General features: G+C 50.8%; 2 protein-coding genes across 2 annotated transcripts; one reads left to right on the top strand and one right to left on the bottom strand.

Moving 5' to 3' along the window:
* Nucleotides 1-1,519: 1,519 nt before the first annotated feature.
* On the bottom strand, nucleotides 1,520-12,589 carry CCS (copper chaperone for superoxide dismutase). Its single transcript, XM_054570841.1, has 8 exons — nucleotides 12,453-12,589; nucleotides 12,042-12,114; nucleotides 6,848-6,985; nucleotides 6,446-6,623; nucleotides 5,568-5,628; nucleotides 2,117-2,194; nucleotides 1,939-2,042; nucleotides 1,520-1,840 (listed from the first exon to the last, which is right to left on the bottom strand). The coding sequence occupies exons 1-8, from the start codon at nucleotides 12,489-12,491 to the stop codon at nucleotides 1,687-1,689; spliced, it is 825 nt and encodes a 274-aa protein (XP_054426816.1). The 5' UTR covers nucleotides 12,492-12,589; the 3' UTR covers nucleotides 1,520-1,686.
* A 176-nt stretch (nucleotides 12,590-12,765) lies between these two features.
* CCDC87 (coiled-coil domain containing 87) lies at nucleotides 12,766-15,384 on the top strand. Its single transcript, XM_054570691.1, has one exon. It carries the CDS (start codon nucleotides 12,766-12,768, stop codon nucleotides 15,382-15,384), a length of 2,619 nt encoding a protein of 872 aa, XP_054426666.1.
* Nucleotides 15,385-18,408: the final 3,024 nt, after the last annotated feature.

Consider the following 18,408-nt stretch of genomic DNA (forward strand, 5'->3'; position numbering starts at 1 on the left):
TGATTACAATGTCCTTTTTAAGTAAATTTGAAAGTGAATCAATTTAAAGAAAAGTATTTGGTGAATGACAGTACAGATGGTCTGTGGATATGGCAGAAGTTGAGAGGTAACACAAAAATGCCTGAATTCAACCAAGATTTTCAAACTGTGCTACCTGTTCCACTTCTGCTTTAGGGATGAGGCTTCAAGATGTTTGGACAGCATTTCATGATGAAAAACAAAGTTTGCCAGAAAGCACACAGCTAGGTAAGAGTTTAGAAGAAAAGCTAATGGGATGTTAATTCCTTAGGGGTCAAAACAGAAGTGGTAGAGGACGGTGAGCAGTTTAGCCATAAAAGGGTTAAATCCAGCTACACGTCCAGCAGGAAGGCCAGAGGAGGTCAGGGGTTGGCTGTGGGCAGAGTCCAAGAGCATTTCCCGCAACGAGGCTGACATGAGGAAAGAAAACCTGGGCCCCAGGATTAAAAGGATTTGGTTCCCCCGGAAACAAGGGGAGCTAGAAAGCAACCAGCATAGGTTAGGCAAGGAAGAGCAGGGTGTGACGGCTGGGGCCAGAGGCACAGCCAGCAGCCTTCAGGGGAAACCGGGTGGGGCCGGGAGAATGGGCGCAGTGCCTGGCGCATCTCAGCCAAGGCCAACTAACTGTAAAACCACCCACCTGGCTCCATGCAGGCAGCGTAAAGGGCACAGTCTGTACTCTGCCAGCCCACCATGTCATGCATGAGCTGTCCAGTGGGGGTAGGGGTGGGGACAAAGCAGGTGAGTGGGGAGGCCCAGAATCCCTGGTCCCCAGCACTAGACCTTGGCTATCAGGCTACCGGCCACCTCTGTGAGCGGGGAGCTCGGCCAGGGCTGCCTCCGGGGCCTGGTTTGGCCTCTGAATCACAGCCACTGCTCGTTTAACTTACCGTGTACCGGGCCCCGTGCCAAGTACTTCACGTATTAGGTTAAGAGTCTTTTGCTTGTGAGTAAAGAAATCAACTCAAGACAGATTAATTTTTGAGGGGCGGGGGTGTGCACAGGGAGGACACAGGAGTATCTCTTGGCCCCCAGGTCAGGAGTTAGCTGGCCTCGGGCAGGGCCCAGAGCAGGGCTCAGAGCAGGGCTCTGGAGCATCTGGCACTGTCCAGCAACTCACAGGTTCTCCTGTGCACCTGCCTTTAGGAGGTGAGCGGGACTGTTTTCTTTTTAAGATTTTATTTATGTTTTTAGAGAGGGGAAGGGAGGGAGAAAGGGAGGGAGTGAAACAGCGTCATGGGAGAGAAGCATCGATCAGCTGACTCTTGCATACCCCCAACCAGGCAGGCACGTGCCCTGGCTGGGAATGGAACCAGTGACCTTTCTGTTTGTCGGATGACACCCAACCCACTGAGCTGCACCAGTCAGGGCAGGAGGTGTGTAAGTTTAAACCCAGTGTTTTTTGTTTGTTTGGTTTTGGTTTTGGCTCCAAAAGCCAAGAGCTGACCCTCGAAGGAGATGGCAGAAGGACTGCATTCACCAAGCCCATGGGAAAACAGAGTTCAATGTGAAAATAAAACTTTAATTGGCCAAGGGAGCCTTACAGCATTCCCCGCACACCCTGAATCCCCACTTCCCGGACTGAACAAGCAGGGCCTCCCTTCCTCCCCTGCCACAGGGTAGAATTCAGCTGGGAGGGCAGTACTGGACCTGAGGCTGAGGCCCTGCTCAGAGGTGGGCAGGGGGCTGGGCCGGCTCCTTTCGCCCCTCGCCAGCGATGGGCCGGCCTCGCTCCTCCCAAATGGTGAGGCCGTCGCAGGAGCAGATCTGCTTGGGGTTCTGAAAAAGGCCGGCGGAGCGTGCGATGATGCCACAGGCCAACCTGCAGATGAACGTGGGGTCAAGAGTAGGCACTTGTCCAGGCCCCTCGCGGGTCTGGCTGGCAGAGCACAGCTTCCTGCAGGGGGCGGCAGTACCCACCTCTTTCCTGAGTTCCCTGTGATCTTGGATAAGGGATGGCCACCGCGGCCCAGGTCGTCTTCTCCTTCGTCGATGACCAGGCTTCGGCCTATCACATCCCACACCTTTGCGGGTAGACAGTGGCCTCAGACAGTGGACCTGTCTGTGAGGAAAGGTCCCCACGTTCTTTCCCCCTTACCTTCAGCTGCTCATCCTCCATTCTGAAGATGGCTCGGCCGTCAGCATCGGCATGGACGTTCCCAAGGTCTCCGCGGTGCTGCAATGAGACCCAGGGGAAAGAGTGCGTGGGGCACAGCTGCTAGCTTACGGCTCCCCAGTATGGTTCCGGTCCCCAAAAGTACCAGCATTCTCCTGTGGGTACAGTCAGGTAAAAGGAAGGGACAGCCCAGGACACAAGGAAGCCAAGCGGATGCTCCCTCTCTGGAACTGAAATCCTGGGCGGAATGACAGCACACTTAAAAGAGCCAATGACCCCACTCCTAGGAAGTCATTGCCCAGCCTGGCGTCCTGGCCTCAGAAGCTAGCCCAGTCCCTGCTTCTTTCCAAGCCTGGCTTCTCGGCCATCAGAGGCAGCCAGCATCCCTTCCCCAACGTCCAGCGTCCCAGGACAGAGAGGAGAAATGGCAGGGGCAAGGGCCCTGTCCTGCCCTTCCTCCCCCCACCCGCCGTGGCTGGCCCTGCACACCTTCTCCCTGGAAGGTAATAAAAATGCCATAACACGTCTACTGGGTACCTCCTAAATCAGACAGCCTCTGCCAGGCACAGGGCATGCGCATGCAGTCACCACCCTCAAGGGGTTCGCAGCTCAGTGGGAGAGACACGGAACAGACGAGTGATGACACACAGGGTTAGGACAACAGTGAGTGTGCATTCTGGTGACAAGACCTTACTGGTGAGTCGCAGACTCACATCTGTGCACATAAATTGTCCCCAACCTGACACTTTGGGCAGAAGCCAGTGCTTGTGCCTATGCGGGCTGGTATACCAGACCTTGCTGCAAAGCACGGTCATGGGGCACGTTGCTATATGATGGGCTGGGCAAGCAGCAAGAGGGGCCACTTCTGCTTTATCCTGTTTCCCAAAGAGATGTCTGCTCCTTACATCTGGCGCTTTTGTTATGCCCTATGTTGGGACTTTCATAGTTGAAAGATCAAGGGAGAGGGAGGCAACGACGCAGAGCCTCTGGGAGAATTTTCAGGATTTGGCTGAGGGAGCAGCAGCAGGCAGTGCAGTTCAGAGACATGACTCAGCAGCAGAGGGTCAGGAGGGGCAGCAGTCCCTCCCCTACACCTGGGTGGGTGGGAGGGGGCCAGCAGCCGCACCAAGCAGCCTGGCAGGGCCTATCCCATCAGGCACTGGAGCGCCAAGAAGGGTCTCCGGCAGCGGCATGACATGGTGACCCCATGCTTTGAAGCAATCCCTCCAGTGCAGTGTATGAAGAGAGAGGACTGGAGGGGGACAAGGCCAGAAGGGAAGGAAGCTGAGACCACTTAGGAGACGTGCGACAGGACAACCAGGCCTGGATGTAAATTCCCACATTGAACACATTTCCACCTGCCCCAAACCAGATGCCGAAATCCATAAGGAACTGTCAGTCGTCATGGCGGCCTTGGCCATGCAGCTCTTGCTCGGGTTTTCCTCTATCTCGAGGGCTTGGGCATAACAGAGCAGGTGGCTCCACCTCCTTCTGAATCCCAGCCCTGAGAAGGGCCCGGGTCAGGGCATAGGTTGCAAGGTAGCCTCTTGCCCTTCAAAAGCCTCCGCTTCACAGGAGGCATGGGCTGCCAGTTCTCAGACGCCCCTGGCTGGCTCACGCCTCTTGGGCTCTGCCTGTGGTCTTCACCTGCCTAATTCCTGCTCAGCCCTGTTCAAGCATCAGTGAGGCGGACAGCATCTAAGATGCACCTCCCCTGTGTTCACACCCTCGTATGCTCCGAGTGTGGGCTGAACCCAGTGTCGCTTCCAAGATTAGGTTACAGGAAGAGTATGGCCTTAGTGTTGGATGCCATCTCTCACTTTTTTTGCTCCGAGGGACACCAGCTGCCGTGCTGTGAGCTGCCCTAGGGGGAGGCCCGTGTGGCAAAGGACTGAGGTCTGGCCAACAGCCAGGGAGGCCTGAGCCTGCCAACAGCAACATGAGGCAGGGTGGGAGCAGATCCCCTACCTCGAGCCTTGATGTGGCTGCAGCCTGGGAGAGGCCCCCAGCTCAGCTGTGTCCAGAGAAACTGTGAGATGATAAAGCTTGTTGTTTTAAACCCCTAGGTTTGGACTCACTTGGTTCGCGGTAATTGATACACTTGAACACAAGTGTGGCACTGTGTGACGGACCCAACAGAAAGGCTTTTCTCCAGGTTTGGGGTCAGGGGGCGGGGTGACAGAGCTGTCAAAAGCCCAAACACTCACTTACATGAATTAACAAAACCACATACCGTGTTCTCATTTGTTTTGTGGCAGAAGGATGCCAGCTTTCATCCAGATAGAAAATAAAAACCAAGGAAGCCTGCGAGCCCTGGGAGAGTGTAAAGGCAAGTCACCAGCTCTTGGGACCAGGACCCAGAGCCTGCCTGGTACTGAGTCCCACATGGTGTGTGTGAAGGGGAAACACACACCACGGGAAGAGAGGCAGAGGTGTCAGGAGTGTGACACAGGGAACTGGGGAACATCAAATCATAGGGAGGGGAGGCCATCCTCCCAGTCTGACGTCCCGGACAAAGTGACAATTTTGTGTTAACAGGTCTTCAACACCTCTATCACTTAAACAAAGATCAAGCCACCTCCTCGGTCCCTAGCAGGGCTCAGAACATGTTTTAAGCCTGCACTGATTTATTTCTACAATGATCCTCCTATTAAAGCTGGAAGTACTGGTTTTCCATTCCCTGTGCAATATCAAGCTTCTCATTAAAAAATCAATCTACCTCAATTACATAAAATATCGTCTTGCTTTGCTTCAAAATAATGATGAAAAAGGGGCCAGGGGTGTAGGTTCCACGGGACTGGCCATGAGGTGGTGACCGCTGAAGCTGCATAACAGGGACCTGGGGGTTCGGGACGGTAGTTTTTCTATTTTTGGAATGTTTGGAAACTTTCTGTGATAGATTGAGACACTAAGAATAACTGTAATTTACTTAAGAAAAAAAAATGAGTCCATTTACATCAAAGCATTGAGTTAACTTACAGAACAAGCAGTACTCAGATAAGGCAAAAATCATTAAGGCAGCACGTGACTTGCTGTCCATCCGGAAAATGCTTTTCCGGTGAAAATGAAATTCCAGGACCAGGAGTGGCGGCAGCCGGAATGGTCTGTTCGGATTAGGGAAAACCTACACTGTCACTTCTCCAGGAAGCTTTCCCACTGCCCGCGCCCCTCGGGCTGTGCTGGGTGCTGGCTCTGGGCTCGCAGGGCCTCCTGCCAGGCTCATCTCAATACGGTGCAGCCAGAGTGCCCAGTGGTCCCCGCCACCTGACAGTGAGCCCCTGGGGGCAGCCCTTGATCACACAAAGTGTCAGTCAATGCTTGTAACTGGAACAAAATAAGTGGTGACCGAAAAGGAATCTCACTTGAAGGCACCAAGAACTGCCTGCCCTGCCTCAGCCGTCTCAGCCCAAGCCTCACACAGTTGGACACTTACCCGGTCAGCGTCCTGGGGGCCCCCGTGAGATGTTCCATCGGGGTTAAAGTGGTCCCCACAGCTAAGAATAAAAGGTGGGCAGGTGGGCAGTGAAACGGCAGCTCACAGGCCAGGTGACCCATCTTGTTACTTTAATTACATTTGTTTCATTCATTCATTCATTCACTCATTCATTCATTCATACATTCATTCAACAAACAGGCCCACTCTGTGCTAGGCTTTGAATTGAGGGCACTGAGAAGAATTGAGCCCTGGCTGGTGTGGCTCAGTGTGCTGAGCACCAGCCTGAGAACCGAAAGGTCACTGGTTCAATTCCCAGTCAGGGCACATGTCTGGGTTGTGGACCAGGTCCCTGGTTGGGGATATGCAAGAGGCAACCAACTGATGTATCTCTTCATGTTTCCCTCTCTTTCCCCCCTCTTCTCCTCTCTCTAAAAATAAATAAATAAAATCAAGAGGAATCGAACATGGGTCCTGCCCTCAATAACCTTCTAGGGGAGACACAAATGAGTCACCAACTAAGAGTATCATAACAGGACAAACACCATGACACGAGGACCTGCCTCTCCCATGCCCAAGGGTCCACCTCAGAGGCAGTACGGTAGCTATGAGCAGGAGTTGCACGGGCAGATTTTGGCTCAAATCCCCACTCTAACCATTTACCTGCTCTGGGGCCTTTGACAAATCATGTAACCTCTGTGAGCCTCACTCAGTTCCCTCATCTGTAGACGAGGCCTGTATGTATGTGCCTCACAGGGTTCTTTTGAGGAACATAAAGTGTGAAAGTGTGCCTAAGGGCTGAATACAGCCCCGTACACATAGTGGGTAGACAACTGGGGGGGATGAGGATGCTACAAGGGAGGTCACAGGTGACTTACCTGTTGCAGTTCCTTGTGAGGTCCCCGAACTGATGGACGTGGAGTCCGTGTGGCCCAGGCTCCAGGCCGTCAATGCTTCCCTCGATGAGGCAGCGCTCAGGGGTTAGCTGTAGGAAGCGCACCACCCCCTGCACAGGGCCAGGTCCCCCTAGAATGGCCACTGCTGCCCCCAGATTCTCTGCAAGATAGTGGGCAGCTGGGTTGGCTTGCCACCTCACCCAGCCCCAGCCCTTCATCAGCTGAGGAAGGGCATGGGGAGAGCCCCACACAACTTTCATAACTTTCACACCTTCTCCACAGCCTCCCCAGCCCAGAGCCACAAAATCCTGTGGTTAGATTTAGACCAGCCCCAGGCCACCTCCCTCCCAGAAAGGCAAGGCCAAGGCCACAGTGGTTACTCACGCAAAAGGCCGCTGCCCATGCCCTTGAGTACCGCCTGCCGCCCCGTTCCTTCTAAGAGGGCCTGCACCTCCTGGCTGGGCAGGGTGGTCTGCACCAGGACCATCTGGTTCTCCAGCTGCACCTCTACACTCTCGACACCTGTGAGGAGAGGGGGCGGAGGGCAGCAGAGCGCTGGCACCCTGCGCTGGGAACAGGGAGGAGGGGAACAGGGGTGACTCCCCATCCCCATCCGCACCAGCCTCCCACAGCAGGAGACACACTTGGAAGCTGCCTTCTGTAAGACCCTTAACCTCTCTGAGGCTGTTCCTTTATAAATAAAGTGGGGGTGATGTCACCTCATCCCCAGGATTGTTGTGAGTCCCTATGACATGCCAGGCATTATTTATAACTTTTGAAACACAGATAATTCTTTTAAAAATGTTTCTATAAAAGCGGGCTATCAGACCCACATTATTCATAATAGCCAACGGTGAAAACAACCCAAATGGCCATCCACTGCTGAATGGATAAACAAAATGTGTTATTTCAATACAGCGAAGTACTGTTAAGCCATAAAAAGGAACAAAGTGCTGGTAGGTGCCACAACATGGATGAACGCTGAAATCTTTGTTATGGGAAAGCCAGTCACAAAAGGCCACATATTAGATGATGCCATTCTGGAGGAAATGCCCAGAATAGGCAAATCTATAAGGACAGAGAGCAGATCAGGGCAAAGGGTAATAGGAGAGTGATAGCAAAGGGTTCAATTCCTTCATGAGGTGGTAAAATATAAAATTGATAGTGGTGATGATTGCACAGCTCTGTGAATATACTAAAAACCACTGAACTGTATACTTTTTGTTTTTATGTGTTTATTTTTTATTGTATTTTTCCATTACCATTTAACCCCCTTAAGCTCCCCCCCAAACCATTGAACTGTATACTTTAAATGGGTAAATTTTGTAATATATGAATTATGTCTCACTAAAGCTCATATCACCATCACTATGAGAGGTAACATTTCCTGAGTACGCGCTGTGGGCTTCCCCGTGCCTTGCCTGTAGTAACCCCTTCCACACTCAAGCAATCCTGGTGAGCTGGACACAGGGAAATTAAGAAACTTGCTCAAAGTCACACTGTAGTCAATGGTGGACCTACAATTCATCCCAGGCAGCCTAGCTCCGGAGCCCAGGCATTTCACTGGGACGCTGCTCACCTGAGGAGCAGTCCCCAGCCTCCAGGCCGGTCGGGACCCCGCCTCTGCCCCGCTGTAGCAGCTGCCACTTCCCTGCGTAACTCGCTGCACTGACTCCAGTCCTCTGTGAGGGCGCCAGTTCTGTGTGTCCCACAAGGGTCAGGTTCAAGTGTCAGTGTGTCTCAAATGGCGCCCAAATCCCTGAAGTCATCCCTGCGTGTACACAGTCTGTGGGATGATTCTGACACATGCTCAGCTTTGACGAACATTAAGCCAACTCAGAAGGAAGAAAGGGGCTTCTCTTTCATTCAGGCATTTGGGGCTCCCATGCCTTTTAAGGGAACTCTTGAATCCTCAGCCAGTACAGAGGGGATGAGCTAGGAACTCTAAATGCTGCTCTTACCTGTAGGGCTTATCATCATTCTGCTTTGATCTCAGTGTTTGTTGCCCTGTGGGGTAAAGCCCAGGGGCCCCGTGGGCGGGCCAGACACACAGGTTAAATGAGGTGTGTCATACCTCGTTCAGCTAGAGCTCCGCGAACTGAATGCTACATGGACCATTGGCCTTCCCTTCAACCTTGGTTTCCCTTCTCCGTATCCTTTAAACAAATGTGTGCTTGGCATGGAGGAGGCCAGGGTCAGGAAAAGCGCTGCTCCTAGTGCTTAGGGAGCTCACAGGCTGTGGGAGAACTCAGGCTACACCTGGGTTAACCATCAGGCAGGCAAGAGAATAACAATTCCCAAGGTTCAGATTCCTCGCTGTTCAAAGGAGGCGAAACTGGGAAATGCGACCGGGAAGATGCAGCCCCTGAGAGACAGGAATATTTGGCTTGTGGCTATGGAGGTCTCATTGGCAGCCTCCCTGCCCCTGCTCAGGGCAGGCAGAATGTGCAAGAGGCCAGGCAGGCACACCCATCTCCTCCCTGCAAGAGCAAGGCAGTTCTGGGAGCATTTGCGATCTTGCTTCCCACCACGTCATGTCATCAGCTTGACTCAAACTCATAAAAATTCTCTTAAAAAAAAGAACAAGGCAATTCTGTGAAAAGGAAACCCTCCAAATAACCAAACTGTCCCTCGCTTCACACAATATCTCATCCTGGGCCACCCAGGAGCCTGTGATGCCTTGGAAGTTCCGGGTCCACACAGAGGTGCCTCTGGATACAAAGGGACTGTGGGGAGGATGGCAGGGAACTCTTGCGGCCCGAGCCTGCAGGGTATGACAAGAGCTGTGTGCTCTGCTTTGCACACATCAGGGCGGTGATACTGTCCTCCTCTGGCGGGTGAGGAAATGAAACCAGAAAGTTACACAACTAGCTTCAGGTCACAAAGCTTGGTAGACCTTCTGGGAATATATCCAAAGGAACCCAGAACGCTAATGCAAAAGAACATAAGCACCCCCATGTTCATTGCAGTGTTATTTACAATGGCCACGGTATGGAAGCAGCCCAAGTGTCCAGCAGTAGATGAGTAGATAGAACAACTGTGGGACATTTACACAATGGAATACTCCTTGGCCATAAAAAAGAAGAAAATTTTACCTTTGCAACAGTATGGATGGAGCTGAATCTAGACCTTAACTTTAATGCCACCGGAAGCCACTGGGAGAGGCTGTAGTAGACGGTGGTGGAGAGTCTGGGCCCTGGAGCTGAAATCCTGAGTTGGCCACATACTGGCTGTGTGGCCTTAGACATGTTACTTAACGTTTCTGTTGAAATTTCTATTCAGATTCTTCACATACAAATGGAGATACTATTACTATCTACTTCAGAGGCTTATTGAAGACCTAAATGAGTTATTCATATATAGCACTTAAAACAGTGCCTGGCCCATGGGAGGCTCTCAAACATTATTACTTCTAGAAGATTTTAGACAGGGAAGCTACGTTATCTAATGTATGATTTCAAGAACCACTCTTGCTTCTTTTTTTTTTTTTTTTTAATATCCTCACCTGAGTACATTTTTTTTCATTGCTTTTAGAGAGAGAGAAAGGGAGAGAAGCATGTATGAGAGAGAAACATCGATCAGCTGCCTCCCATATGTGCCCAGACTGTATGTCACTGGACTGTACGCCACTGAACCAAGGATCACACAGGCTGTGACCTGGGATCATATGCACCTGGACTGGGGAATAGAACCTGCAACCTTTCAGTTATGGGATGACGTTCCAACCAACCAAGCCACAGCAGCCACTCTAGCTTTTATATGGAAAACCTATTAGAGGGGCCAAAAGAGGCAAGAAGGAGCCCAAAGATGAAGCTCTTGTCTGGGTCTGGGAGAGGTGAGGTGGCTTGGATTGGTGCAAAGGCCAAGTATGGAAGAAGAGAGGCTGGATTCTGAGTACATTTTAGACATACAGTAGACAAAACTTTATGACAGATGAGCTTCAGGGCAGGTGGGTTCCTATCTGGGGTCTCCTAAGAAGAGCTGATTCTCTTACTCCTGAAGTGAGAGGGCTCCGAATGGGAAGCTCTTTGCAACTATGTACTTCCTGAACTCCTGACCTGAGTCTGAGCCCAGAAAGCTGGCCCTCCAGCTAAGCAGCAGTTCAATGTTGCAGGCACAGCCCAGAGGGTGGCCAAACCAGCCCTTATTCAGCTCAGAACCCAGTGAAAGAGAAAAGATAAGCCCACAGTGAACTCCAGGGTGCGTGATAAGGGCTCAAAAAAGTGAGCCTTGGGCTGGGAGTTCCTCCCACTTGTACCTGGGAGGAGGATTCTCCAAAGCCCCAGGCCCCCGAAAAGAACAAATCCCTCTCCCCTCAGCCCATGAAAAAGCCAAACTGGTTCCAGTCACCCGAAACAGAAAATGTAGTCACCAGAGGTCTTTTTCTGTGCCTAAGAAACCTACTGAGGGTGAAAAACTGCTGTGTCTAACAAGAAGTCTAGCTGTCTGCTCTCCCAGCGAGAATGTTTACAGGAAGTGGGAAGCCCAACATCCTTGGAAAGCTTGGGTCAAGGCCCCACACTCGCTCAGTCTCCTGAGACCCTGGCCCATCACTGCCAAACATACGGCAAACCCAGCTTCAAGACCTCCTGCCTCTGCCCACCCAGGTTACCACATGTAAGCTCTTCCTCTTATAATTCCTAGGATTTATGTGCTCATACCCCATGCCAAAGCACTTTTCTAAAGTGCTAATTAACTAATTTACTCTTTGGGACAATCCTCCGGAGTAGCTTCCATTCTTATATCCACTGAAACGCTGAAGAAACAGAGGCACAAAAGGTAGCGTCCATACGTCTCAGTGCCACCAAGTGGCTAAGAGGGGATCTGAACCCAAAGAGTCTAACTCTAGAACACATACCCCGAACAGATGTGACACATTCTGCCCTGTACAGAGCCCGTACAGAGTGTCGCCACTGTCCCAGCTTTAGAGCCCATCTCACCTCACCTCTTCCCAGACCTGCTCTTCCAGGAGTAACGCTTGTGTGCTCATCTTTACCTGAGCCAGGGCTGTGCCCGAAACACTTGTGAACCTTTCTCCCTGAAAAGCCCCCAGTGCCTGGTCTATAGATCCTGAACGACTGGATGAACATTTAACAGAATCAAAGGAAGGTAGTTCCCAGTGCCATGATGGTGGCTCTGCCTTCTCAGATCTTTCCGGTTGTGCAGGTCACCTCCAGACCAGCTAGCTAGCTGACTTTTAAGAATCAGGAGCTGCCTAGGATGGAACATGGCCAGGGCTGCTGTTTGCTTTGTCAAGATCATGCTGTTTCACAAGCAAAAAGCGCTTATTTTCCAGGGAATGTCTTTAGTAGGGGCAGCTATACTCAGCCTAGCCCCTTATTCTCCAGACACCTGAGGTTTAAGACGCCAGAAGGACAGGCAGTTGCTGGCAGGGCAGGCTTGAGACCTGTACTCCAGGCTCTGCTCCTGGGGCTCTGTGTGACTCTGAGAACATTCTTTCCTCTCTCTGGGTCTCAATTTCTACATCTGTAAAATGAGAGTACGGTTGGTCTACGAGATTTGCCTGCCTCTCCCAGAGGCCTCTGGACGGTCCACAGGAAATTTATCTGGCTCTTACCTGCCACTCCTTGCAGGGACTTGCGCACCGCGTCCACACAGCTCTGACAGGTCATCTGCACGGCGAACTCCAGCTGCAAGTGAGGCAGGGACCGACCGATGAGAGATGGGAACCCCTCTTGTGTGAACCTGCCTCACTACCTTCCCTACGACTATTCCAAAGGCTTCCAAAGGCGTGGGGAAATGCCCCACGTGACCCCTTCTGAAGTGCCTTCTTCATTATTACTCATTTCAGGACCAACGCCTTCCAACATCAACGCCAAAGACCCTGCTACTCTCGCACTCCTTAACGACGCGGCCCCAGGCCGCGCCCCTGGTGCCCGCTTCTTCCCCACTTCTCGAGTTAACGATCACCCCCAGAGGTCAAGGCTCTCTGCGTCGCGAGGCTCCCACAAGAGGCTTCGACCCTCACCGTGCAAGCAGCCGCACGGTCCCCCGAGTCCGATGCCATCTCGAACCCAGCCACTGGCCAGAGGACCTGAACTGCTAGAGTCCTATAGCGGAAACCCAGCGCCCAGTCCCCGAGGCGGCAGAGCCTCAGAAGCCAGGCTTTGCCCCGCCTTCTGGTGCGCGCGCACGCAAGGCCCGGCCCTCACTCCCTCCCCTTCTCTCGAATACCGTTCGGCCGCACAAGCCGCGCAGGCGCACTCTGGCTGTTGGTTCCTGGTTGCCTTAGTAACCGCTTGGCTGCCTCTGTTGCTACAACTGGCGCCTCCAGCGCTAAAATGGAGCCTTTTAAACCGGAACCCGAGCTCCAGCAGTTTTACCACCGGTTACTGCGTCCGCTGTCCCTCTTCCCCAGCAGGGTGACATTCCCAGAGTCTCAGAAACGTCTCCTGCGAGAGGTCCCGACGCTACCCTCTCTGCCAGTCTCGCGGCTGACGGTGGCGTCGCTGTGCCGCCAGGTGGCCGAGCGGCTGGCCAGCTGTGGGCTGGAGGAGCAGATGCCTCCTGAGGGCCGACTCCGTTTCACAGAGGTCATCTTGGACGAGCTGAAGTGCAGCTGGCAGGAGCCTCCCAGCGAACCTAGTCTGAGCCACGTGAACAACCTGAGGCTGCGGAAGCGGCTCCTGGTTTACGTGCTGCTCACCTGCGAGCAGCTCTTCTTACACTACCTGCACCTGCTGAAGATCAGGTCGACCTCCTCGTTTGTCTTCACTGAATCAGCCACACTCACCCGGTTGGCCGCCGGCCTCACCAGGGACTGCACTGTCTTCCTCACCAGCCCCGAGGTCTACCGTGGCCTTCTCGCCGACTTCAACGCCTTGCTGAAAGTAGAGGAGGCTCAGGGCGGCATATTCAAGCTGCGCCCCATCGGCCCCCCTGGGGCTGTCAGAGCACGTCCCCCCAGCTCCCGCTTCTCCCAGTTGCCATGCTGCCACCTCAACCTGAACTATCTCATCCAGCTCAGTCGCTGTCCTCAGTTTCTCAATGAGACTGCACCCGATCCAGTGAAGGAATTGAAGTCCATCCCCCAGCTGAGGAGGCGAAAGCCTCTCCCCTGGCTGCCCGCCATGCAAAAAAAGAGAGAAAGCTTCACTTCCTCACAGATTGTGTCGCTGCCCAGGTACTCGGTAGCTCTCACCAGCGGGTCTTCCCCCACTTCCCATTTGCCTCTCCCCTCCCACCTCCAGAAGGGCCAGTCCATGCCCTCTCTGCAGGAAGGCTGGAATCTAGCAGATGAATTGGGTCTTCCTCCACTCCCGCCTCGTCCGGTAACCCCGTTGGTCCTGTTTGCAGAGAGCAAACCAGAGCTCGTGGGGGACATGGTGGCTGAGGACCTGAAGCAGATAATGAAGAACATGAAACTGGAGTGGACGCGCTACTCACCAATAGACTCAGGCGTGCCCCCACTCCTGGGGGCCCAGACCCACCACTCAGCTGCAACACATTGCATGGAAGAGCTGCAGAGGATGCTGAATGAGAAAGAAGAAGCCTCTGGGCAGTGGGATCCCCAGCCCCCCAAATCCCTTCCGCTTTATCCACAGCCAATGACTGTTACTTTGAAGCTAAGAAATCAGGTTGTGGTCCAGGCAGCTGGTGTACAGATCTCGGAGAGAAAGTTTTTGGATTCCTTCCACGTTGAGGGAACCAGAGCCCTATACAACCACCTGGCTGGTGAACTGGAACCCAGACTTATCGAGAAAATGGATATTGATCACTTTGTTGGTAATAGCATCCAGGAGGTCTACAAGGAGCTGATGAGCAGTGTCTCTACTGACCACTTCTCTTTTGACAAGGGACCCTTGATTGAGCCTGCAGCCAGTAAAGACTGGTCAATGTTCCTGTTCTCAGCCTTTCTGCGTCAAGAAAAACAGTATCATGTCATCAACTCCAAGCTGGCTGGTCTTTATTCCCAGAGAGCAAACACTTCAGAGTCCAACCCTGATAGGGTATCCTCCCTCACATCACTCCAAGCAAGCAAAGGCCGGGAGGGGCCATCAAACAAGACCTCAGGGATAAACTGGTGGAAAACCAGCTTGTCTGTGGATCACTATTTCAATTACCTCGCCAGCCAGGAGACAGATTTCCTCCATGTCATCTTCCAAATGTATGAAGAGGAGGTTCCTGTGGAGATCTTAGCCCCTGTCCAAGACTCCTTAAAGATTCAGCACCCACCTCCATTGCTAGAAGATGAAGAGCCAGACTTTGTGCCAGGAGAGTGGGATTGGAACACAGTTCTGGGGCACAGTCTAGAAACTAAGAGGACCAACCTCCTGGGAGAACCCCATAAAATCCTCAGCCTGCAGAAGCGTCTGGAGCGGCTGTGGTCCGTGCTTGAGGTTCCTGACAAGGACCGGCTGGACATGGCCATCAAGTACAGCTCTAACACCCGTCTGAGGCAGCTGCCTTCATTGGTGAGTGCCTGGGAGCAGACCCTGCAGCCCATTCAGCTGCGGGAGATGTTGCTGGGGAAACTGGAGTGGTTTGAGCGACAAGCCTCTGACCCCAACCGTTTCTTCCAAAAGGATGGCACAAGACTGAGTCGCTTCCTAGAGGAAAATCAGATCCGCAACCGTCTACACAGGCAGCTCAGTCTCACGGAGGCGCCTTTGGTTTCGCTCCTGAAGGAGGTTGAGTTAATCTTTGGTGAGCCAGTGACTTTCAAGGGCCGGCGCTACCTGGACAAGATGAAGCATGACAAAGTGGAGATGCTCTACTGGCTGCAGCAGTGGCGGCGGGTGCACGACATAGTCCGGGCCCAGAAGGCCTCCCACCAGTCAGCCATGTTCGGAAGGCTCAGCAGCCCACATTTAATAGCCCCTGGGAATACTCCCAGGCCAAGTGCCTTCAGGCCCCTCCCTCAGCCCCCAGCATCCAGCACCTCCATCCAGACCCCTTGACTGCCTGGGAAGAAGAAATAGCTGGGAGTGCAGGTTTCAGGAACACTGTGCTTCCAACTACCAAGGCACTGAGATTAACACTTTATTTTGACAGTGCAATTCTCAGAAAAGAGTCCCCAAGACCGGTATTCCCATTTATGTCAAGCTGCACACAATACAGCCAAAATCTCATGTATCAAAAAGAACTGGGACCATCCCCTGGAGTTCGTTGCAATGGAAAATATCAGACAGAGGCAAACCATCACCTTTGGAATACCTTGGCATTTCTATCACGCTACATTAAATTGGCTGTTAGAGATCCAAATCAAAAGGCTCTGCAGCATAATGGTTAAGAGCTAGGGCTCTGGAGTTAGTAGATGTGAGTTTAAATCCTGGCTGTGTAACCTTGGGCAAATTACTTAACTGCTCTGCACTTGGACTTTAATATGTTAGGTGAGGGGTCGAATCTAGGTTGTCACTTCTCCCAGTCCTAGCATAAAAATTTTATTAATTTTTTTACCAGTTAGTGCAAGCACATGGTACAAAGTACACAAGGGTATGTCCTGAAAAGTAAGTCTCCTTTCCAGCCTTAGCCCTAGTACCTCAGTTCCTCTGCCTGTGGCTAATAACTGTTACCAGGGCCTTGTGTATCTTTCCATTCCCTTATTCAGCAAGTAATTATTGAGTACCTTCTAAGTATTTTATGCTTGGTTTATATCACTGCACAAAACAAAGATGCTTACCCTTTGTAGAGTTTACATTCCACTGGAAGGAAAAAAATAAACCATAAACAAAGCACCTAAGTACACTGAATAATAAAATATTAGCAGCTGATAAGTACTGTGGAAAAAAGAAAAAGAGTAAGGTAAGAGGAAATAAAGGGTGAGGGATGTGGTTTTAATTAGGGTTGTCAGTATAGGCCTCAGTGGGAAGGTAGGATTTGAGCAAAGGGTTGAAGGAAGGGAAGAAGCGAGCCCCGCGGACATTTAGGACAAAAACTTACCTGACAGCCATTGAAAAGCCCTAAGGCAGGCGGATGCCTGTGGTGTCTCAGAAAAGGAAGGTGGCCAGAGTCACTGGTAAAGCAGAGCTAGGGGAGAGATGAGTCAGAGGGGTCATGACTAGGCGCCAAGGGGCAAGTTAGATTATGTAAGACCTCATAGTTCATTGTATCATCCAGGTCAGAGGCAGCCTACAGACATATGAGCATATGTGTATATATTAACCATGTCTATAACCACATGAATGGTAGCATGCTGTACCCCTGCTTTGCTTTGCTTTTTTCATATAACATGCCTCAAACACATTCCATATCAACACACACAGAGCTGCCTTATTCTTTTTGATAGCTACATAGTATTCCACTGTGTATTTTTATTTTATTGAACTAGTCCCTTACTACTGGACCTTTACAAACAAAAAACAATACTCTAAAATCATCCTTGTTCATCTATTTAGAATTGCCACTATTTCTATGATTTAAATTCCTGAAAGTAGAATTATGTTTAAGCATAAGCACTTGTAATTTTGATAGACATTACTGACTCCTATCCACAATTTGCATTATCATCAGCATTGTATGCCTATACTTCTTTTCCCACTCTCAGCAACAGTGTTACCAAATTTTTTAAGTTTTACCATCTAGTAGGTGAAAAATGGTACCTCATTGGAGCTGTGTTCTCATTTCTTTTATGAGTAAGGCTGCATCTTTCATTCAAAAGCTATTTTTATTTCCTTGTCTGTAAAATGCTTGTGCCTTTGCCCACTTTTCAATTGATTTTGACTATTTTATTTTCTTGATTTTTCAACACTCCTTATATATTTAGGAAATTTAGCCAACATGTCAGTAGTTACCTTGAGCAGAACACTTTCCTTGCATGATTTCTTAGACTCCTCATAACCACTTGTGAAGTAGTACATATATATATATATATATGTACTTTTAAAGATTTTATTTATTTATTTTGAGGGGGAGGGAGAAAGAGAGGGAGAGGAACATCAATGTGTGGTTGCCTCTCATGTGCCCCCTATTGGAGACCTGGCTTACAACCCAGGCATGTGCCCTGACTGGGAATCAAACCAGTGACCCTTTGCTTCTCAGTCTGGTGCTCAATCCACTGAGTCACACCAGCCAAGACCGAAGTAGAATATATTTTAATCACCATTTTACAGCTAAGGAAATGAAGGCTCAGGCAGGTAAAGTAACTTACCCAGGGCCACAAAGGTAGTAAATTGGAGAACCAGGACCCAAGCCCCAGTCTGTCTCACTGAGAAGCCTACGTGTGTCTTCTCGGTGTCCTGATTCTGTGAGACGGGGTGATAAGAGCTCTTAGACACAGCCTGCCTGCTGGCACAGGCAATGAGAAACCCTCAGATCTCCTCCACTCACCATTTGCTTGGCACATAAACTTCCACTTTGTTTTATTTTTTCAATTAAACAGAATTTTTCAAACTTGTCCACCCAAGTTCCCCTTTGAATGGAAGAACATAAACAAGCATCTTGCTCAGGTATGAGGGACTGGAGGGCAGAGGGAGCAGAGCGGGGCAGTGCTGGCCTGAAAGCATGAGAGGAATTTCTTTAAAGTCTTTTAGTTTTGGAATTTATGCAAAACTTGCATTCTACACTATAATATGTGCATATTTATTTTAATATAAAAATGATACTTGAAACTACTTTGAATTAAACTGTCCCTTGGGCAGATATGCTATATTTAGCATCTATATTTTGGCTCCGCTCCTGACATGCTGCTGCAGTCTCCAGAAGTTACATATAACCTGGGTGAGAAACCATACAGCACAGGTCCGCATACTTTTTCTGTGGAGGATCAGATAGTGAAATATTTTGGGCTCAGATAGTAAAATATTTTGAGCTTTGTGAGCAATATAGTCTCTGTCACAAGGTTTTCGTTGTGTGAAAGCTATTACAGATAATACATAAGTAAACGGACAGAGCCGTGTTCCAAAAAACTTTATTTCCATAGCAAGCAGCTGGCTGGATTTGGCCCTCAGGTTGCCGTTTGCTAACCAAAGTGCAACAGCATCAGC

This window comes from Pteronotus mesoamericanus, unplaced genomic scaffold (genome assembly GCF_021234165.1).
Source record: "Pteronotus mesoamericanus isolate MK-2021 breed Mesoamerican mustached bat unplaced genomic scaffold, CSHL_Meso_final contig_214, whole genome shotgun sequence".
In the NCBI taxonomy this organism is placed as follows: domain Eukaryota; kingdom Metazoa; phylum Chordata; class Mammalia; order Chiroptera; family Mormoopidae; genus Pteronotus; species Pteronotus mesoamericanus.